This window comes from Amphiprion ocellaris, chromosome 2 (genome assembly GCF_022539595.1).
Source record: "Amphiprion ocellaris isolate individual 3 ecotype Okinawa chromosome 2, ASM2253959v1, whole genome shotgun sequence".
Taxonomy (NCBI): domain Eukaryota; kingdom Metazoa; phylum Chordata; class Actinopteri; family Pomacentridae; genus Amphiprion; species Amphiprion ocellaris.
In genome coordinates, this window is record NC_072767.1 from 28703459 (window position 1) to 28729322 (window position 25864).

The 25864-nt window shown below is 40.3% G+C and overlaps 1 protein-coding gene across 4 annotated transcripts in view; it reads left to right on the forward strand.

The window, feature by feature from the left end:
* Window positions 1–25228, forward strand: part of LOC111579959 (pre-B-cell leukemia transcription factor 1) — a 70542-nt gene extending 45314 nt beyond the window's left edge. The window contains exons 3-10 of one of the 4 annotated variants that reach the window (XR_008604343.1): window positions 4976–5220; window positions 7711–7901; window positions 11119–11254; window positions 13202–13361; window positions 16573–16685; window positions 19602–19691; window positions 22262–24495; window positions 24578–25228. Coding sequence is in view for 3 of the 4 variants with exons in the window: in XM_055018532.1 (XP_054874507.1) it covers window positions 4976–5220; window positions 7711–7901; window positions 11119–11254; window positions 13202–13361; window positions 16573–16685; window positions 19602–19691; window positions 22262–22354 (1028 nt within the window). In the remaining variant the exon portion in view is untranslated. Of the gene's footprint in view, window positions 1–4975; window positions 5221–7710; window positions 7902–11118; window positions 11255–13201; window positions 13362–16572; window positions 16686–19601; window positions 19692–22261 lie in introns of all 4 variants that reach the window. The other 3 variants (XM_055018534.1, XM_055018532.1, XM_023287503.3) reach the window with 3 other exon arrangements.
* The last annotated feature ends 636 nt before the right edge of the window (window positions 25229–25864 follow it).

Consider the following 25864-nt stretch of genomic DNA (forward strand, 5'->3'; position numbering starts at 1 on the left):
ATCATCATTTGCTTCTGCAGGTCTGCGGTTGTTCTCCATGTAAGAGGAAACTACCCAATCGCGAGACAAGAGATTGTAACTGCGTCTGTCATCGTTAGAGGGATCGCACTGATCAGTGACTTAAATTAAAAACGAACGTGTCCTCCTCTCAGAAATCCACATTAACCCCACTCGGAGCGAGATCCCATCAGATCGTGTGATAAGAGTCGGCAGGAAGCGCTGATATTATAGGCAGGCAGCTACTTAGCCTGTTCCCAGCTCAGAGGACACTGTGTAAGTGTGACAATGTGCTGTCAATGAGGGATGACAGTACACAGCCAGCATGGCGTAATGCATTGTTCCTTCCTGGGTCCCTCCTGACAGATGCTCTCCAAGACAGCTGGATCAGCAGTGAGAATGAAGCTGGGATCTGGGCTGCGTACGAGGAGACGATGTGATGTGCAGCTGATTAGTGAGGGTGTACACGTGTCAACAAGCGAGGCCTGGGGATCACGACGGAGTTACAGTTAATTCTCAGTTTAAGAGCGTAATGCACATCTTTGGAGAACCGGCGTTGCAGAATGTAGTCGTTCGCTTTCCTTTTGTCCGTGACCTTTCCTATGTCGAAGGAAAAAAACTCAGCCTGCTGGTTTTTCCCTTCTAGAGAGAGATCTCTTAAGAAATGACCTTCTCTGCAACAGGCGCTCTTATAAGACTGATGTTGGAGGAGCTTCAAGCCAAGTAAAATAAACACTTCATGAATGTTAAGCTGGAACTTGGCAGACATGAATTGAATCGTTTTTGTGGACACAGGGAATTTTTATGTTCCTTTTCATTTGACAGTCTAGACGTTTTATGAGTTGGGGAAGAAATCTGACCTCGGATTTTTGCTAGAAAACATCTGAGAGAGCTTCTTCCATCTTACATTAGCACGCTGGTGTTTTCTCAGTTTTGATTCTTTGTTTTGTGATTTCCTATGAAAAATCCCCCCTGATGCTATTGACACTTAGGGTTTCACCTAAAATCTGAATTTAAGGATCTAAAAGCCATTACAAGTTGGTAGGCTTTTTACCAGGGTTGCAACTAACAATTATTTCCATTACTGATTAATCTTCCTATTGTTTATGGTATAATTGATGAGTTTGGTCTATAAAATGTCAGAAAACAATGAAATGTGGATCAGTGTTTCCCAAAACCCAAAGATAACATCCTCAAATGTCTTGTTTTGTTCATAAACCAAAGAGTTTACTGTGATAGAGGAGGAAAGGAACCAACCAGATTGAGACTTTTCTTACTTACTTGAATCAATTTATTAATTATCAAATAGTAGTTGATTAGTTTAGTGGTCGAGAGCTAACTGATCCGTTGTCGCAGCTGTACATCTTACACAACTGTGATGTGGAAACTTGAAGCTCGCTTTCCAGATTGCATACAAGAAATACAAGACATCATCCAGGCATTTTGAAACTAAATTATTCACATATTGATAGATTCAGTTTATTTCAATGAAAGTGTGATTTTCACATAGGTTCGACATGTCTACTGGGGATCCTAAATCTTGGAACCAATTCTTGGTCCAGTGTAACATCTCATTGTGCACTCTGTCAAAATCTTTTTTCCTTCCTCTTTAACTACGTTCTGCTACGAGTTGTTTTCCTGCTGAAATTACTTCCAGAAAGTGCAGCTCATTTTCCTCCATGGGATATTGTGGTGTGCTCTCATTTTAACACCCACTTTAGTCTGGTATTTATGAGGTGGTAACTGTAGAGAAAAAAAGAAAAGAAAAGGTGCCTCTCCGTCCTGGTGAGCGTTCAGGGGCTGCCGCTGGTGTACGTTAACTAAAGCAGACAGACGGGTTTAGAGTTTCTGATGGAGCGGGTTTGATCGGGTCATAACGCGGCTGCAGTCGTGGCGGTGCTGAGGTGAGGCGGGTGTGAAGCCATCCGAGATTTTCCACCTCCGAGCACCGTCCATACATTAGCGGAGTGATGAAGGAGTCTGGGTAATGAGACAGGATGTTTGTACAGTCCTGCCATCCCAGGAGACGCCCCACCACCGCCTCCCCCTCCGTCCTCCTCCAACACTCCTCCCACACTCAATCTACCTCCCGCTGAGCCCATGGCCTGAACCGCTGACCCCTTCCACTCGCCAACAGTTGCCATATTTGCATTTCCAGTCCACTTAAAGACCGAGGTGGGGGCGAATGAGGGAGCCCCCTCCTCTTCCCCTGCTACTACAGCAGGCCTCATTCTCATCCCAGTGACCCCCTGCCCAGGCCTACCAACCCGGACAGCAGTCTGGGGTTAATGCACCAAGCAGTCCTATTGTCTCTGAATTAATGAAGTGCTCCCTGCCTGTCCCTTCTCATTCAATGACAACGAGACAAATGACAAGTGGTGCTGTTTTAAACGGCCATCGACACTCGCGGGGAGCAAAGTCACAGAGTCAGAGCTCGCGTTCACGCCGCCGCCGAGGCCCAGTAACAATAACAGCAGCTGCCGCTCGTGTCCACTCCGGGATCAGCTTGGATCGAGGCAGCGCTGAGCTCCACACAGGAGCCAGGCTTTTATATTGAAATGGATGGTTCTCAGATGGAGGAGGAAGAGTCTGAGCCCAGTGTTTTCACCTCAGAAAATGGAAGGTGGGACTTGAATGTCATAAAGAATGGCAAGGGAGACCTCTAGTGGAAGGCAGAGGCATCCGTCCAGATTACTGCTGATGCCATCCAATCTCATTTATTGTCCCGTGTAACACATATTGTTCCATCAGATCACATCATGTCGCTTGATATTAACCAGCTCACACCTCTTTCACATGTCATCACCTTTTTGTTTCTGCCCTCCTAACATACACCAGCAAGTAAAATCTATCTATATATTTGCTTTTTCTAATTAACTCTCTGAGCCCTGAGTAGTTTCTGGGCATTTTCTTGTTCCTGTCACATTTTTCCCACTGTAGGCTCAATTTTCCCTGTAATATGAAATGTTGCACCGCTAAAAAAACAGCACAACCAGGGCTGAGAGAGAGAGAACTCAACTACTGTGCAGTATGACACACTTGTAATGCCATAAATTGTGAGTTTAAAGCAATAGTTAAATTTCTGTGCTCTTTTATTTTGAAAAAAATGAAAAAAGCTGAAACTAACATGTACAACATTTCTCTAAAGCCTTAATGGTGAATCTGCATGCTGTAGATATTATAACTACAGCATATTTAATTTGTTTCCATACTTGGCTGTTATCTGCTGCTCTCTTCTAGACCCAGCCTGCAGTTCATCCCAGTTCAGCTAAATAGACCCAGAATTTTTGCCACATGACCATTGGTTGGAGCTCATTCACTGATGGCTTTTTGGTTGCTCCAAGGACATTTTTTGGTTTTGTACAGAATCTTGTTGGGACAAACAATTTCTCTTTGGTCAATTTATAAAGACGACACAGAATTAAGTTGCTTGAATGGAATATCTTTCTATTTCTTCTAACGTAATTCTGCTTCATACACGATTCATTCAAGGATTACCAGGAAGTTGAAAATCAGATGATTATTTCTGATTTTACAGTTTCTGGCTCTGATAAATGGCAGCTGAAATGGCAACATACAGATGACTATGAATAGCAATAACAATAAGAACAATAATTATATAGTTTATAGTGATAGTGATTAGTGAGATAAAAGAGACAAATTTCTTCACCTTGTCATCCATAAATACTTTACTCAGGCAGCAGTTGTACATTACCTGCATTAGCAAATAATCCACTGATTATTTTCTCAAATGATGTCTTGCATACAAAATCAGAAAAAACTACAAGTCCAAGATGATGTCTTCAAATGTCCAATGTGGTCCAAAACACAAAGGTATTGAATTTGTTGAAAGACACTGGAAACTGTGAAATATTGCTCAGTTGTGCTCAGAATTGTTGCTGCTCTTATTTTTCTGTTGATCAGCTCATCGATTAAGGGACTAAATGGTTCAGCTCTAATTGAATCAAGCAGCCAGTTAGTTAATGTGGGAGGGTAGATGATTGGATTCCAAATTTACGAGAATCAGCTGCTCAGCTCTTCAAGTAGAGAAGGTCACAGAAGCCTTCAGGAGACTGGAGGGTTTTTTGGAGGGTAAGGAGTAGTCAAAGGTTTATTACTGAGTCTAATGCCCTGGAGGACAGATTGATTCAAAGAAGCTCAGAGCTGCATCCATATATTCCAAAAAAGATCCGTATCGGATTTAATCTGACAACAGTGTCTCCCCAAAACTGTGTTGCTATAGAACTAAACTGCATTCAGAACATATTTTGGTATATGTGACATAATAGGAGAGGTTTCCAGTGTGAAGGAGCCACAAAGTTTATTTATGAAGGATGGAGGCATAAGTCAGCAACAAGATTTTCACCCTGGAGAGCTGGGTTTGTGTCCAAGGTGGGACCATTATTCTTAGAATTGCACTTGTTGTTACCTTTCAGCTTTCAATCGCCTATTGGTTAATTGCAGACGTCAAAACAACGTAGTTAAGTTTAGGAAAATATCACAATTTGTATTAAAATATGACCCTTTTACATCATGTTTGAAGCTTCTTCTGGCTTATCAAAGACATGCTGATTTTAGCCATATTTGTAATACATACCCTCAAAATGTAATTTAGAATGTCGTTTAGTTGTACAGGAGCATTTCTGGGGCATTTGACTGGATCTGAAGAACTTCTTCCTACTCATCATTTTCAAATGCGCAGTCCAAATCGCATGTGTTTGGAGATGCATTGGACTTTTTCTTCAAACAAATAAAAATGCGGTGAAAGCAATTATGAGTTTGAATCTTAAAGACAACAGAGATGTGATTCTTCTGCACACTTGCTTCTGCCTGTGTGTGTCTGTCTTTGCTACAACATACCGCTCAGCTCACACTGAGCCGGCGGACGAGCTGCTCCGCTGACAGCTTGTTACGGTGCATCACGCCGCTGCAGGTGCGACCTTTATGACTGACCTCTGACCTTCTCCTGTCATCGCAGTGCTGAGCATCCGTGGCGCTCAGGAGGAGGAGCCCCCCGATCCCCAGCTCATGCGGCTGGACAACATGCTGCTGGCGGAGGGCGTGTCCGGTCCAGAGAAAGGCGGAGGCTCAGCGGCGGCGGCGGCTGCAGCGGCCGCCTCGGGAGGAGTGGGAGCCGACAACTCAGCGGAGCACTCCGACTATAGGGCCAAGCTGTCCCAGATCAGACAGATCTACCACACAGAGCTGGAGAAGTACGAACAGGTGAGACCGGAGCGGATGTACGAACGCCACACATCTGTGGAAATACTTGTGTAGAGTAATTATGTCAATTCACTGAAGTGTTGTACTTCACTTGAGTATTTACAGTTTTTGCTACTTTATACTTTCCCACTACAACAATTTAAAGTCAAGCATTGCACTTTTTATTTCACCACGTTTGTTTGATAACTTAAGTTCTTTGCAGATTTAGTTTGATAATGGAAAATATAATCAATAAACAGATCATGTAAATTATGTGATATCATAGATTAATACATTATTGGTTATTATTGATCCAATATAGAAAATGTACAACCTATACAGCAGATATAAAGTTAGCAAATCACACAATAATGCATCGCTTTTGTATTTCAATAATTATATATTATTCTGAAATATGCCATTCTGTATAATAATTTTACTTTTAGTACTTTCAGTATATTTTGATACTAAAACTTTCATACGTTTGCTTAAGTAAACATTAAATGTATGTCCTTTACTTGTAACAGAGCATTTCTACAATGATGGTACTTTTATGAAAGTTCCACTCAAGTTTACAGTATCTTCCAGTCTTCTACCAACAGTGTGTGGCAGACTCAGATCTTATACTTGCAGTAATAATAATAATGATAATAATAATAATAACTAATAATAGTACTTTCTTGCCACATACAATTGCAAGAGCTTTCCAAAGCTTTACATTTTGACATATACAGTAGGTATATTTTTGAATTTCAACTTTTTAAACCTAAATGCACTAGAAGAAGCTTTAACCCTGTTTGCTCTATTTTATTCTGGCGTTAAAGCATTTAGTATGTAGCAACAACAACAAAGATTAGGTAGCGGGCTTATTGATGTTAGGGAACTACAGTAAAAAATAGAAATGGTCTGAATTGCTGTGTCAGAGCCCCAAAATTAGAGATAAATGTCGAAACAAATTGCAAAAAAATGGCCATGCAACAAATAAATAAATACAAAAAGCATGTATGTGCCCATATGAGAAGTAATTTAATAAATCTTCGTGGCAGAATTGCTACTAATAATACTTACAATGAGTATCTGGACTTTCCAGGTGTAAAAAAAAACAAAAAAAATCAACAAACAAAAAAACAGCACAAGTCTGCAAATTACCTTTTGTCCATCAAACAGTCCAAAACTAAAAAATGTTCTGTTTGAAATCATGCAAGACAGACATCTCTTATTTGAGCAGCAAATATTTGTTGTTTGGGCTTTTTAAGTTAATTAAATTAGTAGAATTATTGATGAATAATTCCTTTCGGTAAACTGACTCACTGATCAACTAACTGAAGGATTATTTTAGCAACTTTCAGTACTTTAGCACAACTTTATAATCCCCTTTACCTGATTTTGCAGAATAAGTTTCTGGTTATGGATGTTGTTACAAATATGTGAGACAAGAAAAATGGCTTTTTGATAACTAAGCTATGATTTCGGTTATTATTTAGTCCCTTTCCAATGGCTTAGTTACCTTTAAGACTGTTGTTCAGACAAAACAACACAACCCAAGATATTACCTGTGGTTATCTTTTCACATTTTGTATTAGGACATTCCAGCTTTATGCACTTCGTACACCAAAATCCTAACACACAACTTCACTTCACAGACTGATTATATGATGCTAAACTGGTCCATCTCCCCACTTCTCCTTTGCTCTGCTGAACTTTATAACCTAGATTTTGTTCTACACCGAGCTAGAATCAGTCTTAAATCAAGTGGCAGCCCTCGCAGACTCAAACTGCTTCCTCAATGTACATCGCTGTCAGTAAGAATTCACTTTAGACTGTGTTTTTACCCTAGAATAGTCCATCATATGCAGCATGCTGTGTGTCTCTGTGTGCATTCCAAGTATAGCCTTGAAAGTTTGTTAGAACGGAGGGAGGTGATTTCCTCTCATTGCCTTGATAAGCGATGCATTCATGACAATAGCATCCCTTTCAGATGAATGTGAGCAAGACAGATGAACAGGCAGATAGACAGACACAGACAAAGCCTGACATGGCTAAATCCAGAGAGAGAGCGACGGGAGGTGCAGAAATAAAGAAGAGGAGACAGTAAGAGACGTAGAGTCGGAGTGTAATATGGTGGCAGATTCACGCCTGGTGTCACACGGGGGGATGAAACGTTGTGGCGTGTTCGTCTCTCAGGGTTGGCTATGCTGTGAAAGTGTGTGTCTGAGAGGGGAACAGCTGTCATTGGTTCCTCTCAACATACTGCCATCACCATTTCTGTTAAATATGAAACATATCAGTGCTTATATTCCCTCTTGGCTCAGAGAGAAAGCCTGCCCCAGAACTGCATTAAGCAAAGAGCTGGATTTTAGATTTCCATCATCTGTGAATTTTAAACACTACACTCAGTAAATTTGACACGGCCTCATTGACAAATTGAGGTCTCATCTGCGGTTTCCTTTGACTTTTAAAGGAAGCGTGCTCTTTGACGTGTTCCTGCATGTGTTTGTGTCGTCCCTACAGGCGTGTAACGAGTTCACCACCCATGTGATGAACCTGTTGCGAGAGCAGTCACGCACGCGGCCAATTTCGCCCAAGGAGATCGAGCGCATGGTGAACATCATCCACCGCAAGTTCAGCTCCATCCAGATGCAGCTCAAACAGAGCACCTGTGAGGCCGTCATGATCCTGCGTTCCCGCTTCCTCGATGCCAGGTGTGTGTCCTTGTATCTGTGTGTGTTGAAAGCGTACACCACCACGCTCCATACTGCAAATAACCTCACAATTTAACCACATTACAAACACCTCATCATGTGCTTTCCCTCTCAGCCTCATATCCATATGAATGGCTGATGTAGGAGGCCTATCATGCCATAAACATGCTGTAACGCAGGCTGTTTTTGCTGCTTGCCACACATGCTGGGCTGCTTTTGCATCTACACATGCCATTTGGACCAGCATACCCAGCAACACCGGCCAATAAGAGCTCCCTGCGTGCTCCATAACGCTAACTGTTTCCCTTTTTTAATGTAATCGCTTGTTCTCTTTGATGCGTGCTTTGGATTTGCATACATTTCTCCAAGGATAAATCTCACTCAAAGTCTGAGTTGGAGGCATAACATTTAAATGAGGCATGCGCTCCCTTACAAAGCTCCCTATCTATTCTCTTGCAAATGATTGTGGTGGTGCAGCAGCGAGGGGAAGAGAGAGGAAGAGGAAAGCTTTCGCTGGTTGAGAGGCGCTGCCTTGCTCGGCTCCGCTGATTAATCTACTGGCTGCTGGAGCCCATGCTGTGCACATTTACATATTCACATGCAGGCTTTTGGAGCGGGGGACAGAGATTTTAGCACAAATCTCCTCACTGGTGGATGCATGCAAAGAGATTTTACAGGGTCCCCCTCCAGCTTATGTAAAGCCCTCTTTAGATGTGGCACATGCAGACATGACCTGATAGGTGCAAGAGATGGAGGGTCAGTCAACTCATGGGCATCAGCATATGATATCTGTCTGCTTTAAAGGGTTGTGTTGGGGGATATTGCAGGGTTCATGATTAATATGCAAACCATAGAAAGATTTATGGCAGTATGTCACAATGGATCAGCCTTCCCTTGTTTCTGTGCTGCTGTTTTTAGTATTCTAAGACACTGAAGCTGAGATGTGTGTTCGCTATTAAAGTTACTCTGCATGTTTACAATGAAATTGTAGAAAAACTGTCAAAATGCTGAATTGAATTAAATACAAGAGTATAACGAATAAGTCCAAAACAGGAATTCAAAGTTAAATTTTTTTCAAAGAAAAATTATCTGATAAAGAAGAGTTTATACGCTTTGAACCCCAGGACTACCTGTGTGTTTTTTGCTCCTGTCAATCATCATTTGTCACAACAATATAAAGCCCTGCACCTGTATAAAAAACAACACAACCATGGCTAGAAGTAGAGCGAGCACAAAATGTATTTTGTGCAGTATAAGGAAGCCATAATGTCATAAATAATAAAATGAAGGACAGTTGAATTTTTTCTGTACTATTGATATTTTACTGCTTAAATGATCATTTTCCCCCACTTGTTTCCTGTCTGTTCAGTGTAAACACAGCCTGCAGTTCAGCTGAAAAGTCTCTGAATTTTTGTGACATGACTGTTGGTTGTAGCTGAGTCACTCAGCTTCATGGTTGTGCTACGGAGTGCAAAATTGTTGGTTTTCACAGAATCTGTTGCAAACGTTTCACTTTTGGTAAAATAAATACAACACGTAGAATTCGTTGATTTTGATTAAATATCATGATTTTAGGCTTAGTTTTGGTTATGTTTGCTGGGCAAGTGGTACTTCAGACAGAAAGAGGAAGAAGAAAGAAGATTAGGTGTTGCAGCAATATGCAGAATTAGAAAAATAATGTGTTGTTTAATTGCAGATTAAAGCATGTAAGCATATTCTGGCAGACACCAAAATTACAATTAGAAACATGTAAATGTGCACAAAATGGGCTCTTTAAATCAGTAACAATCTAATCATAGGATACTCAAGACTACAAATCACACCAATCAAAGGTTTGTGTTACTTTTCAGTCCTTGGTGTAACATACGTAATTTAGCCCTTAAACAGTATTAAGGTGATATATCCACTGGTTTTTAATTTCTGTATATCTAAATATGTAGATGTCCCTCACTGCTATTAAACCCTCTACAAATGCTAACATACAGATTGCAACTTTTTTATTTGTCCACAATTACTAGCAGGTATTGACTTAATTATTATGACCCTATATGTGCTTTTATCGCCACTCCTAATGATTGCTCATATGCAGAGCTGTAATGCAGCAGTTCTGAGCCAAATTGTTCTCTTGAGTCCTGACAAAGTGTCTCGATGCAAAACTGCAGCTGAATTGAAAGTTTCTAGCAGCACAAAGAAAGTAATGCACATCCAAAGCAAGGTCAGCTGGAACATCAGGGATGCAAGGCTTAAAAAATACAGTTTAGATGAATAGTTTGAATTGCAAAGCAGCATTTTGCAGACCACCTCTTCCATATTAAAACATGTCACAGTGTTCGGCAGGGCTGAATTACATGTGTCACTTATGCAGCCTGGGAGACGGCCCTGTTTATGGATGCATCCAGCTTTATTGTAGCGCTCTGAGAGCAACTGTAAAGACTGAGATTGAGGCTGCATGTGATGTTAATGCAAGTTGTCAATTTCCAGAAAAACAATCTGCCTGTTTTAAAGTGACTCCTAGTGGTCGTATCCAAAAATACACAGTTGGACAGCATTTTACGCCACTATTTACGCTCTGAAGTTATCATTAATGCAAATTAGAGATGTGCAGTATTATGTGATTTTATAGGCACTACATCTTCATAGAAAATTATTGAAAATGAATATAAAGCTGACAAAAGCTGTTTGGAATTTATGCGAAACACTGGCGAAAGCATCCAAAATAAGTTTTTGCTTTGGATGACAGTCAGATCTGGCTTTGCACTCATCATGCATGTACTCATCCACGTACCGTTGTTGCCTCGTGTAGTGGCAACAATTGCAGGACAGAGTACCTGCTTTTGGTATCTTTTCTCTAGATGAAATAATTCTATACAAGTGATGTTATGTTTCTTTATGCAACTGTTGTTTTGTGTTTCTCTCCTGTTCCATGCTCATTTTACTGTGCACATGTGGAGTCTGCATGTCAACAAACTTTGTGTTGTGTCAATAAAGCTAGAAGAACCATTCAGTCAGAGTAAATGCTCTATCAGACAGACTTCTTTTGTAGATTAGTGATGGAAAATGACAACAATGAGATTTTCCTTTTTGTAACAAGCAGCAAAAAAAAAGTTGTGCCATGATGTGTTTGACGTAATGATGTCAACGATGACATGATATAGTGTGCAGCGCTAACGTAAGCTGGGTTTTACTCCTGCATTAATTTCCAACGCTTACTTTGCAGACGGAAAAGACGAAACTTCAACAAACAGGCGACAGAGATCTTGAATGAGTATTTCTACTCACACCTCAGTAACCCCTACCCCAGTGAGGAGGCTAAAGAAGAGCTGGCAAAGAAGTGTGCCATCACAGTGGCCCAGGTACACCACAGATCACTGCCACCTCACACCTGTAGGAGCAGAGCACCACTGCACACACAACACTGAGATGAAGACCATTTTTATTGAGAAGCCGCTGTGAGCGTCTTGGCAAGTAACCTAATAATAGGTTTTCTGACTGTCATGAGTACAGACAGCTCCTCTAATCTTTTACCTTTCATTGAGAGAACAAAGCAGTCACAGTAGAAATATGTCATGTCATAAGATTGTAATCTTGAAAATCAAACCAGACAAAGCAAGTTTTGACCAGTGACACTGTGTTTCTATTGAAGCTCAGCACAACACTCCTGTCATACTTGTTATTTATCTCATCATATAGTGGATCGTATTTTCTTACAACCCACAAAATCAAGCCAAGTACTTTTTCAAACTGAAACACAAAAAGAGATAATTTACTTTGCATGTTCACTTTTTGGCAAATCATCACACTACATAAAAGAAGCACGAGGTAAAACCTTAAACTGTAACAACATAATTATTTTTCACATTTCTGACAAAGCACCTTAATGATTAACCCTCTCAACTTCAAAACCTGTTCAAAACCATGTTATCATTATAATATGTAAAAAAGTTTCACCTTTTATCAGCAAGAAATTTTAAAATCAGAAACAATCATTGAATACTCTAATTTTAGATAATTGTCAGCTAATAACCAGTGATGTGTCGTTTCTTTGGAAGACATAACCCAATTGAAGTGTAAAATTATGATCTTTTGTCATTTTCACTTTATTTCTATATGTCTCATTTAAAGTGTTGTCAGAAGTATAGTGTTTCCATGAACCAGATTCTGTAAAAAGCTAAAAACAAATGCGCTCCTTTGTGCAACTCCAAAGCCATGAGAGCCTCAGCTGTGACCGACAAACAAATGACAAAAATGTAGGGACTATTCAGCTGAACTGCAGGATGTGTTTCAATATGCAATCAAAGAAAGTCAACTTTTACTTTTTCTTTTTATGATGTATTGCAGAGACTCTTTTTAGTTCTCTCTACTTGTAGTAATGGCTGTGCTGTTTCTGTAGAGATGCAGGACTTTATAATTAAATGAAAAATGAGCCCACAGTGAGTGAGAATGTCACAGGAGCAAATAAACGGCCACAAACTGCTTGGAGTTCAGAGGGTTAATCTACAGCTACTTTCAGCTAATTACCAAATCCATCAGCTTCTGAAAGTTTACCCCACAGTCAGCGGATGTCTTGCTAATTTTCTATGATTCTGACAATAACTTATCAAACCTCCCAAAATACCTGAGATGCAAGAAGACTAAAATATTTAGGCACCTTGATTATTTTTCGTCTTTGCATTCTAGCACTCAAGTTGTTTCAATCCTGTGTGAATTGATAATAAGGAAAGCAATGACAACGCCAAGGTAAACAGCAGTTTGTGTTCTGAATCCATCATTTGGGAATGGATTGTTTTCTCGATTGGTTTCATTAATTTATACCAAATGATTGGAGGATGCAGCTGGGCCTGATTGTGGAAGCTGAATGATTTGTAGAGTTTCCATTTCTTGGCCATAATAAAGGAGAATGTTTACCTACTCTGTGTATTGGAAACTTTGCAGGATTGATTTGGTTTTCATTTTAATGTTGTTTATCATTAGCGCTGGGATTACCCCCCCGGCTTCATCTGGGAGTCCATTAGCCGTAATGGGTGTTAGCGGATGTTGACTGATTGGTGCTTGCGTGAGTTCTGATGATAGCTGCAGTCATGGTGACATAATGAGACTGTTATTGGCAATCATTCCATCCTGGCACTAATGCAGATTCACAGCACCAGTCTCTGTAGCCCCTACCTCTGACAGAGGCTCTCTGCAGTGTTACACGTGCCATTAAGGCCATGCAAGCTAAACACTGCCATGATTTTCCTGAGAGGCTCTGTGCGGTAACATGTCATGAGAATTAAACTATGTTCTCTTGTTTGTCTGCTCAGGTTTCCAACTGGTTTGGGAATAAAAGAATCAGATACAAGAAAAACATTGGTAAGTTCCAAGAAGAAGCCAACATGTACGCTGCGAGAACTGCCGTGAATGCGGCTAATGCATCCTCACATGGAAGCCAAGCAAATTCACCCTCAACTCCAAACTCTGCAGGTGAGACAGGAAGTCCCTGGCTCTGCTCAGCTATTAGACATGTACCTCCTCTCTGTGCATTACTACAGCTAAGCAGTTTGAGGCTCTTTCAATGCTGGTTATTTGTAAAGGATGAAAGAATTAGGGCTTTAAGAAAAGGCCGTTCTTCTACATAGAACATGCCTATCGCCTGGTAATGCACCAGTATTTTATTGAACAGATTTCCCCTTACAAGTTTAACTAGCCCTCTAGAGCAAAGCTGTGTCAGAGATTAGCCAACCTGAGCCCCATGCCAAATCTCCATATCCTTACTGTCCTTTGTCTTGGTCTCAATTAACCATATTCTTCATGTTTTTAACTCTGTATTCACTGTGCTCTGTGCTAACATTCAAAGGATAAGTCTGGTAATATTCTTTATTTTTTTTACTGTCAACAAATCACATACAATCGACCAAAAGCAATAATAAACTGATCCTGCTGTTCTTACCATTGAGCTCCACCGTTATCCATAAGTCACTGTCATATTGATGCACCATCGTTATCGTGAACACCCACATTCTGTTGTTTTAGGGCAGCCAGAACCTTTGTGCTCTTTCACGTTCGTTTTTAGGGGAGAAAAAAGTACCTACACCAAATTTGGCACTTCTTAGTGACCTTAAAAACTGCTGTACGGGTCTTGATGCTGGTTGGTTAAACTTGAAGAGGGAAAATGGTGATTGGTTAAACTCAGAGAGGACGAAGAGTGTCACTTCACGACCCTCTCAACGTTCTGGTCAAGTAGCAGTCTTCTCAACTGTCACATCAAAAATTCCTCATGTAGGCTAACATAACAAAAACTCCATTGTTCTATTCCTTACCTGCTCATAGAACTGGAGTTACATCCAGTAACTACTGTTTGTTACACCACAATGAAAACTGAAATACTGGGCTGTTTCTGTAAACTTTCCCCCTACTTTGGGGGTGTTTAGCAGCCTTTTAGTTTATTAGTTTATTTGGAACTAATCCCACATACACCATCCTGATGTTGCAAGTACCTAGTTAAACACAGAATGGCAGCTGAAAATAGGCCCCAACAAAAACAAAAAACCAATTTTGGCAAGCATGCTAAAGATGTCACTTTGGGCTGTAGTGATGACATTTAAAACCATTTTTCTTAACTTTTTCAAACCAGTCAGTTTCTTATGGCAAGTAAAACTGGATGGTAATTTACCCATAGGTATCCTTAATTTGGAATTAAGAAAGATATGCCTAACGAGAGCTACTGAGGCTAACAGAACAGTGACTAACAGTTTATTTTGCAGTCAAAATATGTTGGAATGTAATAAATAAAGCAAACAAATATTGAATGATGCCAGACTTACCTTTTAAAACTGTAAACTAGTATTTTTGAGAAATATTTGCATTTGCTGTCTTACTTTGAGTCACATGACACTGTGGCTGTTTAACCTAGCATAGCATTAGCAGGGAAAAACAGCTAACTTATGGTAGTGCTGTACTGTGAGAAGCAAAGAAAGAATTTTCCTTTTCTTCATCACACTAAAACTGTATTTTACATGTTGTGTCCTGTTGAATTGAAGAATCGCCTAGTTAATGCCAAAATCAATCAAGAGAGTTTGTTCAGATAGAAGGCTATGAAGGCCAAGCTAACAGTTGCTAGGTACAGTGAACAACAGTGACTACCATGTTGCAATATTTCTTAAATGTCAAATGACTGAAATTGTGTGTCCAACAGCAGAAACTCACTGCAACAAAAGTCAATTAGTATGGAGGATATCAAATTTTGGATGAGATGTTCTGCCAAAGACTATTTATTTCAGGTGCTTTTTGCTGTAGGGGTTGTGTTACTCTGTCTTTCTTTTTAAAATACCCAAAAGGTGTCTTACTGAAGTCAGGTCAGGCACCATACTGAGCCAAGTCATAGTTTTCACTTTTTCCTTCTTTACAAAGTCTTGTGTGATTTTTGGCTGCATGCTTTGGAACGCTATCATGCTGGAATATTCCTCTTCTCCCAAATTTCTGCATATGGGGAGTAAAATTGACAGCCATTATTTTGGTATATTCCTCAAGCAATTATCTCTAAATGTCACCTCTCCAACAGCGTATAGCGGTCATACAGCCCCATATCATCACACTCTCATGTTTGTGCTTCACTGTGGTAGTTTCTGGTCAAGTTATTACAAAACATGCTGGATCCCATTTGAGTTTAACAAAATTGTCTTATCTAACCAAAGAAAGGATATGTCTCCTTGCATGAAGTCTGTCGAGGTGGATGTTATGCACTGTCCTTCATACTGTCTAAGCTGAAACTCTGATTTCCTTAGATAACCCCTATACTAAGTCTGAAGTACTTGCTCATTGGTTTTTCAAAGCAAGATTCTGAAAGTAGTGCACTGTCTTTGGCATTTTAGGAGGATAACCACCAAAGCTCTGCTGAGTGGTGCTGTGGCTCATTCTATACCTTCTGATTACAGCTGCAACTGTGTTTCTACTGATTATTTTCATGTGTCTTTAGCCATCATTGTGAAATCTCCCAATCAAATTGTTCGATTTCTCTGGCATATTTTTGTTCTTGTGGAGCCATGATGCAGGCATGTAGACACACACAGCCCACTGGTACAAAACTGAGAAAGTTTTGGTGTTCACAGGTCTTTATAACCATATATGTGCTGTCAGGCTGATTGGAAATCATGGGTGTACTCAATTTAGTTTCAGTGATCACAGGTTTTCCAACATGTGTCAAAATTCACTGGTGTATTCACTTTTGTTGCAGTGAGTTGCCACTTTGAGGCCTGTATTTTCAATATAGGCTCACTACAGTATTTGTTTTTGATCATTTTACTGTTAAGCTTATAAATAATGCGATTGTTGACACGTGATGCAGTTCTGAATCATTTGACATTTAAGTGATATTGCACAGGGGCGTATAGTGTAGCTGTGTAAGACAGCAAGTGCATTTCTCATGATGTTGGACTGCTTCTTTGACTCTGCTTTTCTACTATATGAATGACTTGTCTGTTTGTGTGCTTTGTGTCAAAAACATATCCTCGACACACAGCTTTTCTGTGCTCCGTTAGCTTCCTTCCTCTCAGCTCCTCTGATCTAACAGAGCCTGTCTGGCTGCGAGCTAACCTCCGCATGCTGCTCGCCCGGGCTGCTGCCTGGACGGGCCGACTTGCTTCCTCTGCTTGCTCTCTGTCTCTCTGTGATTCGACTGCTCCCTCTCTCCTTTCAGGTTCTGCTGGTTCTTTTAACATGTCAAACTCCGGGGACTTGTTCATGAGCGTGCAGTCTCTCAATGGGGACTCGTACCAGGGGGCTCAGGTGGGAGCCAACGTGCAGTCGCAGGTAGGGCCACAAGCAGAACTGAAGATGATACAGGGGCAGACCCATTACTTTCCTTACTTACCATTTTAATGGCAGACTTTTGACTTGTACATAGGTGAAGCTAGTAACTGGACTCACAATTGTGTCAGAAAATTTCTTACAGCTAAGATATAATGAACAAAAATGCAGCATTCAAATGACTTTTTCTGACTTAGAGAAAAAGGTAAAAGAGTTCAATTTAGCTGACTGTGCACCAAAGGTTTTTGAGTAGTTTTGTGGCGACAAACTGTAGACTGTTAAATTAACCGTGCCTTAGAGTACAGTGATCAGATAGTGTGACCAGTACACAGACGTTCCTTTGACCAGCGACTATAAAAGGCCATCTTAAAATGCAACTTACTTCAAATGAAACAATGCCACAGATGACAAAAGAAACACGAGAACAGGTTGTTAACATGCTGGATGCTGGTGTGTCAGTCAGGGCTGTAGTCAGGCACTTGAATGTTCACAACGCAACCTTTTGTTAACGAAGAAATCATTTCAGACAGCTCTGGATTGACTTGTCCGACAATGTGTTCCTATCTCCTAAAATGTCCATCATCTTCGTCAAAGTCTTCCACAAATTCCACAAGCAGCCATTTGTCCATTCAGCCATTATCATGTCCAATATATTTGTTTTCTTCATGACATTTCTTACGTTGTAGAGATGCCCTGTGTTGGAACAACAAATATTTACTCCTCAGTGTTAAAAAACACAGAGATTTCTTGCCAAAAAGAGCTACAGAGCTCTGACAAAATAGCTGCAAAACCACCAAATTACATTCAATATTATTATTCAATCAAATCATAAAGGAGTTATACACTATGTAGGAATAACTGGTTTGAGTTGTTAACAAAAAGTTGTTTTCCAATACAGAAACTTGCAGATTGTTTTTACGGCAGCTCAAAACTTTGTGTTCAAACTTCAATAAACCACCCCATAGAATATCTTTTAAAGCTGTTTCAGGTAGTTGTTTAGTCGAAACTGTAGGTTTCTAGACCACAAGGGAAACAAAGGCTGAAAGTGACGACTATGAAGCTTTTCCTGTAAAGATCCCTAAGTTCCTGCAGTGTAAAGCTCCCTTTTGTAATTTGTTGTAGTAACCACCTAATATGCAACACATTAATCAAGCAAATTTTGGGTTTTAACTGAACATGGCATGACTAAGATACCAGTGGTGTGGCTAATGTAAGGTTCTTTTTCTGCTTCGACTGGCAGATTTTCCTGAATATTGCATAATGCTGTTTGAAATAATCATTATTTATTTAGCAGGAACAATGCACAATACATGTGCTGCACCACATACAGCTAAAAGGTGGAGATGTAGGCCACTAGTAATACACAAGTTAGAAAGATAAAAGACAACTATCAGTTGTAATACATCAAATCTTTGCATTTTGAAAAAAAAACTGATACAGTGAAACACCATATGAAAAACAAATCAAAATAGAACAACTACCTCATACCAGAGAATAGAAAAACAAGTGTCCAGACTACGGAGTGCACCATCCAACACCAGTAAACATAGGCATTTAACTGCTACACAGAATTTACAAACAGAGTCAGTGCCATTGCTGCTCCATCCAGTGGCTTGTCAAACCTGAGGAACATTTTTTATTTTCCTTTTATTTATTTATAAGAACTACACACCCCTAACCCAACAAATAAACACCATTACACATTTTTTTCAGAGCCAGGAAAGGTAAAAACAGATAGAATCAGCAGATTTAAAACTTCTAGGTAGACCTTTAACTACTGATCAGTGTCCAGAGAACTTAACCAAATCTAAGCCTAAAATCAGGATATTTCACTAAAATCGCTTCATACTCCATGTCACATTTTAAAATCTGCACAAACAAACTGTTTTGCACCAGACTGTAAAAAACTGAAAATTCTGCACTCTTCAATGTAACTGTAAGGCCACCAGTGACTCAACTGTGAATATCAATTATGTGACAAAAATTCAGTGACCTTTCGGCTGAACTGCAGGCTGTGTGTTTGCAGAGCAGACGGGAGACAAGTAAATATCTATAATATGTAAAGTTATTTCTTTCCAGCATTTGTACCAACTGTGGGCACTTGGAAGCATGTTGTGCATGTCGATTCCAGGCTTTTTTAATTTTCGTAAAATAAAAAATCAAAGAAATTCTACTTTAGTTTTTATCTTTTTTCATCATTTATGACACTGTCATTGTGTCATATTTCACATAAAGAAATTCTGAGTTCTCTCCGTTTCTAACCATGATTGTGCTGTTTCCATAGAGGTTCAGGACCTCATACTGCAGTAAAATAAAATTAGTGAGCGAAAACGTGACAGAAGCAAAACTTGCTCAGGGGCTCAGGGTTAATCAATGTTTCTGTGAACGTGCCAGTCATGCCAGCTGGCTAATGTTCAACTGCAGTGCTTTGGCAAGATGCTGTTAGACATTATGTTGGTAACCTAAATATTACTAGCCTTGCTTGCATGGACACACTTGTTCAACTTGTTTTCCAATTAACATTGTTTACCTCAGTCCTCAGCAGAACTTCGACAAAACCAGCAGCTGACTTGGAGCTCAATGAAAAAGAGCCCATCATTAACGTTATTAATTACACCTGTGTTTTTCTGCTAAATAAAAAAGGCTGTTGTGAAAAAGGATTGCACCCACTACACAGATTCTTCAAGGGCAGAATATTTGTCAGCATGTGAATAGTTTAATTTTGGTGAACAAAAAGCGAACATTTCTTTATCCAGAGTTTCTCTTTGTGTGTGGACCTTGTTGTCTCCAAGGACTTTACTTGCAGCAGTTGTACTCTTGTTGTCTCTCTTGTTGTCTTGTCATCCCCCTCTCTTTTTTCTTGTGCATCTGTTGTGTTGACTCTGACCTTGCTTTGTCTGCTGTTTCTGAATGTTTCAGGTGGATACCCTTCGCCATGTTATCAGTCAGACAGGCGGATACAGTGAAGGACTCACAGCCAACCAGATGTACAGTCCGCAGGGCATCAATGTAAGCATTCTTGTTTTTTTCTTCTTCTCCCTACCAATTATTTCAAAGCCATGGGGCTCAGAATGCCACTTAGTAGGACTTGTCTCCGCTCCATGGTCACCCAGTTGATTGCTTTGCGTATCGCTCGTGCCACGGGCAGCACGCCGCCCAGCGTACGCAGGCGTGGCCACACACATGCAGCGCCACTGTCTGAGCTTGTCATGTTCGATGAGGCCTGGCGCAGCACCTGCAGCCACGTACGGTCTGACGTGAGAGAACTGCACAAACAGGTGACACCTCGTGTGCCGGACTTCAAATCCCTCCGACCACCTGACCCATGATTAGCAGCCCGGAGGCCTGAAGCTCCCATTAATGCCTTCCGGGAGGCAACGCCTAAAAATAAAACCTCACGCTGCTGGAAAACAGCTCCTCATGTGCCACGGGGGCGTGTTCCCGATGTGTTTGTCTTATTTTGCAGCAGAGTTGGGGTCTAGAAGTGGGGGTTGGGGGTGGAGGGGTTGCTCGCTGGCGGCGGCAAACGGTAGGGAAATTCACAGCGACAAGCCGTGTCGTAAAGGGGAAAATCGATAAGACAGACACAAGGAGAGCAGAGTGTGGACTTGGGACAGCAATCCAAGCGCATTGCTCAGATCATGTTCCTGCCACACTAATGGCCCTGACAGCGAGCCGCGCTGAGTGGACGAGGACGGTCACAGCCGCGGCTGGGTTCCTCCGCTGTCGTCGTCGTGCCTCACCGGCCATATGATAATCAGATGAAATGTCTCCCGTATAAAAACATGTATGTGTATTCAAATAAGCTTCCCTGGCTGCTCCGAGCGCATCCCACAGCCAGCTGCGCTAACCCTGAGAGGCCGCTAACGTATTCAGGCCCTGTTCTTCCTCAGTCCTTTGACCTCACAGATACGGTTCTCCTTGGACGCCTGCTTGCTCTACCACATCTTACACTGCCACAATATGCTGTGTTATTCACTTTTATACCCTGTAAAGGAGCCCTGCGATGCATAATGTAAGAGCAGGATATCTGTCTGCCAGCCTGTTTGCCTGTGATTTATGTAGCCAAGGCGAGTAAGTTAGGAATTTTTGCTCTTCACTTGTTTCTTTTGTTTACTACAATATGTGCGTTGCAGTTCTGTTTGATATGATATTCTTGCAAGGCGCTGTATTTTTTATTTATTTTTTTGCCAGAGTTGTTCATCTCTTACTGAATACCCTATTTTTTATTAGGGTTTCTCAGCCTTTCACTGCCTGTTTTAGGCCCTAAAATTCAGACCTTCAGATGTGTTATACTACATAACTTGAGGATTGTTCAAAATATTTTTAAAAATTTGCCAGTCCCAATTATTAGTAATCAATGAGACTAAAAACTTATATTTGGAGCTGATATGCATGTGCAGTTAAAATTTAAATCTTAATCTTTAAATTTAGAATAGCAAAAACTCCAACACTAAATTTTACTGAAATACATGTATTCATTTATGTTTTACATCAGCATTTATATTTCAGTGTTGATTGGCTATTACTTGTGACGTGTAACCAATCAGATAGAGCTGTGGGTGGGACTTTGCCAAAGTAGTGCATCTTTAAATTCATTAGTTTTATTGCAAATCAATTCAAAAAACAAATAAAAAAACAAAACTAATAAGCAGAAAAATTAAGAAAATTGGATTTGATAATATGCCATTTGGATAATAGGTTGACCCTTAATAAAAAAAATATAGATTTGAAACTACATTTGTATATAAAAAATGTCTTCTACAGCCTTCTACATGCAGAGAGCTGAAGTGTTGTGAATTAAACACCCTCTATGAACAATAAACAGACATCTCAAGACAGATTTCAATGAATCTTATCTGAACTAAAAAAAACGAAAGACTGAGCCAATTCATAATGCTTACTGTGGGTGATTAGCGCCACAATTAGAATTGTGAAGTCAGACGCTCTACAATCTGACCTCTCCTCTTCTGATTACACACTACTGCCTTAAATAACAGGCTATGAAATGAAGGGCTGTCAAGGACCATTTCCAGTTTTTCTGATGGTTGTAAATTTACTATTAATATCCTAAATGCTCTTTACCAGGCCTGCCTCTGGTAGTGGGAAGGCCCTCCAGAGCTCATATTGTATGTTAATTCCAGCTGTCAGCGTCATAATTAGTGCACATGATTGTACTCGTTTTGTTTCAGAGCCCCCTTCAGTACAATTTACATATTTTCTTATTCTTCAAAATGGCAGCGACAGGCTTTTATTTCAAGCAAAAATCTTGACTTTTCTTGAGCGTATTGTCTTCATTACTTGAATTTGAGCGTGCAGCGTGTGATGGGGTTCAGATTTCTCATTGTCTTTTTTCTGTGTCAGTCTTCTTCTGAAGTATTAGCGGTAATTTTTTAGCTTCTTCTCCAATCCGGAATTCAATTTTGGCTTTAGGCTGTGTGCAGTTCAAAGTATCCCAGCTTTCATACACTATCTCGCCCTCAGGACTTCCATTCAGTGTGTTTGAGCTGCATCGAGTAATGAACACGAAAACAAACAGACTCACCCCCTCTTCTGTCTTTTTCTTTTTCTCCTCCCAGGCAAACGGTGGCTGGCAGGATGCTCCGACCCCCTCATCAGTGACTTCACCCACAGAAGGACCTGGAAGCGTTCACTCCGACACCTCCAACTGATCCTCCACCATCCTCTTCACCCCCCCCCACCTTCTTCCTCTACTGCACCCCACCCCCCTAAAACCCTGAACCCCTCTTTTTTTGGGACTGGACGTGATGTGACACAGCAGGACACAGTCGGGGTCTGGGGATTTTCACCGTTACGGACAAAAAATTTCCTATCTGGACCACCGTTAGCAGCCTGCGTAGGGGACTTCATATCCACACCTCACAGTTTGTACAGTTTCCACTCGATGTCCATGCTGCCTCTTTGTATTTCTCTTTACATTATGTATCTTTACATTGTGTAGGCTCACCGTTAGCAGCATACCGCCCCACGTCTTGTAAATTGAAACGCTTTCACACTACCTCTATTCGACATAACAACTGAGCAGACGACATTTAAAACGCTTCGGTTTTACAAATTTTTATAATTATTGCAGTTTTTGCAGTTTCCACCGCACCATGCCCCCTGTCACTAAACCACGTCTGTTTTTTAATACTGGTTTTCTTTGTTTATCTATAGTGCCAAAGTTCAACCCTGGAGGTGAATTTTGATCATGTTTTTCATCTCGTTTCCTTACATTTCTCATGCCATACTTTGTAAAGTATTATGTTTGTCCAGCCATATTAGTCAGGTAACTTCCAAGTATTCAGCCTCAGTTTATATCATTTGTATTCAGAACTTCTCCAACAGACATATAAGGCATTTTATATTTTCTTGTCAGAGTAATTATGTTTTCTGCTCATTTGCAGTACAACAATCGCAAGTGTTAACTAAAAAAACGATGAGAGTGGAAGTTCTGTCGCGCACGTCAGCTGTATCCACAGGAACCGAGCTGAAACTCTTTAATTGGTAGCAGCAATTACAGCAGGTCAATATGTTTTAAAGCACAATAACATCAACTGATTGAAGTCAAAGGGGAACATTTGTAAATGTCAAAGAGAAAACTGTTTAACTCTAGTAGTCATGCTATACAGTACATTATCAGATAGCGTATGTATGTGTATCAGTGAGATCAATATAGCCAAATACTGCTGGTAACCAAATCCAAAATTATAACTCTGATTTTAAGGTATTTCACACATTGCATGTCAGATTTCACACTCACTTTTCCTGTATGCAATTATGTTTGCGTCAAAATTTGGAGAACACGATGGCTCAGTTTGAGCACAGAACAGACATTTTGCTTTCTCTGCAAAATATGCTTTGTGTATGAGCAAAAGGATAAATATTCTGCGATTTGTGCTCAGAATTTAGGCACAAATATAACTCCATATCCATACAGTATCCTGTAACATCAGAGAGACTTTTTGAAATGGAACCGTGTTTATATTCTCAATATTCAAGAGTTCCTTCACTTTTAGTTTTGTTTTAAAATGACACTACATTCATCAACACATGCCAATCCAAAATGTGAACTTAAATTTGTGACCTTTGTTGTATGTACAGTATAGTATGTGGTCTAATGTATACATGATTACAGTAGTCCTCATGAGATATCAGCATTTACATACTTTGATACCAAAAAAATGGCAGAATTTTTATCTTCTACATTGGGATCAGCTTTATCAAGGTTTTTGTTTTTCCACTTTTGGAAGCATTTTATTATCTGCGGTACCTGTGGGCATCCCATAATGCTCCAGTACTCTGTATTCAAACCAAAAAAAAATGCAGTTGGAATACAGTAATGTTTATATAAATTAAAATGGAAACAAATACCCTGATGGCACACAAATCCAGATGATGTTTGGATATATTTTTATGTCTCCATTTTGTGAATAAGTCATCATTTTTTGTTTGATTTTTTTTTCTTTTAATCCTACCATTATATGTGAATTATCCCAAGAATGCTCTATATACAGTATGTAGATATGCACTGTTACTCTTCTTTTGCATCTTTGAATTTGGACAGTAGCTATTTTTATGCAGCCTGTTTGAGTTCCTATTGGATTTAGGGTGAAATCCTTTTTATTGTTTTGTACTCAGATCACCGACACAAACCTGCACCCCAGATGGCTGCTGTCCCAATGAAGGTGGTGTGAAAACTTAGTGTTAACATCGCCCTCTGGCTTTATTTGTAGCTGAACTGAACTCTTACAGGAAACTAAATTCAGTCCCGAGATCCCAAAAAGTCACAAAACAGCCCGAGAAACCACAGGTTTTTTTTTTTTTTTTTTTTTTTAAGCAGTTGTCAGTGTGTTTGTATTTATTACACATGTATGAAATCATGGATGTTTCAGAGCTACAGCGTGGCGGTTTGACTGCACCAAACATTCAGATGACTCAGAGCGGCTCCCCCTCCACTCACCTGCTCAGTATTACAGCCGAGGGGCCGAGCACCATTGAAGTGATGCACAGAACCTGCCTCAGTCGTGTCTTCGGAAGTCATCGGCGTGAACTGACAGCGGCGGCCATGCAAGACAAACACGAGGATTGTTTTTTGCACCCCTCAAAAAAAAGGCTTAACTCTACTTTTCACATTGCCTGTCAAATATTATCGAAGCTTCATGTAATGATGCTTTTTAGTTTTTGAATATAAAAGGAAAAGAGACATGAAAAGAAAAACGAACAATTTGTAAAACATAAAATGTTTTATTTGTTGCATGTCTTTTTGTTCTTCAATAAAATAACGTACTGCAGTGTTTTGAATGTTAACTTCTTTTTTATAAGGATTTCAGAGTGAAATCGTGGAGCCTTTTTCTTGACAGGTTTTAACTTTTAAGATCTCTGCGTATGTAAAAAGGTATCAAATGGAAAACTATTGTCTTTTTAATTCCAATTCAAAACCTGTTTTCTGTGGAGAAAAATAGCTGAAAGGTGTAGGTTTTATGGTCTCTTAATTTGTACTGGCAATGCGTATCCCAAATAAATAGTTTCTTTTGTTGCATAAATTGCAGTTTTGTCATTTTTCCTGTTACATTTCATGTGCTGTTTGTGCATTTTCCAACACAAGCTTGAGTGCGGTTTCTCCTCCAGACTTTTGTAACAGGGTCAGGGTCAGGAGTCACTGTAGGATACAACTTAACACGTTGTAGACTTGTCAGTCCGACACCTCTGGATAACATTGCACATCTCACTTCCAACTATGCCGTGGCACGGAGGCATTTTATCACCACTAACATAGCGCCGGAGCTCGGCCGAGCTGCCGAGGGTGTGAAGGGGACATTTTCACAGTTTTCGAAGTGAGTGAAAGCTGTGCGCTCCCGGCAGACAGACGCCTCCTCTACCCCCCACCACCCATCCCCACACCCAGCGCTCCCTCCGAGGCATGGTTAATGTGCGTTCCCTGAAAGAGGCGGAATCCACACTTATCTCTCTCCTCCAGATAAACCAGACAGGATGTCTGATTCTGTTCCTTCGATTCATCCCTGCTCCGGAAGGAAGGGGAAAAAAGGAGGAAGGGGTTCAAACATTAACTTGTGGATTAGAAAGAGGTTCCCAGGAGCATCCAAAATCAGAGAGCGTGACAGAGACTGTGGGAGTGACATGTGCAAACATGATCAAGTGTAATTACATGGAGAAGCCTC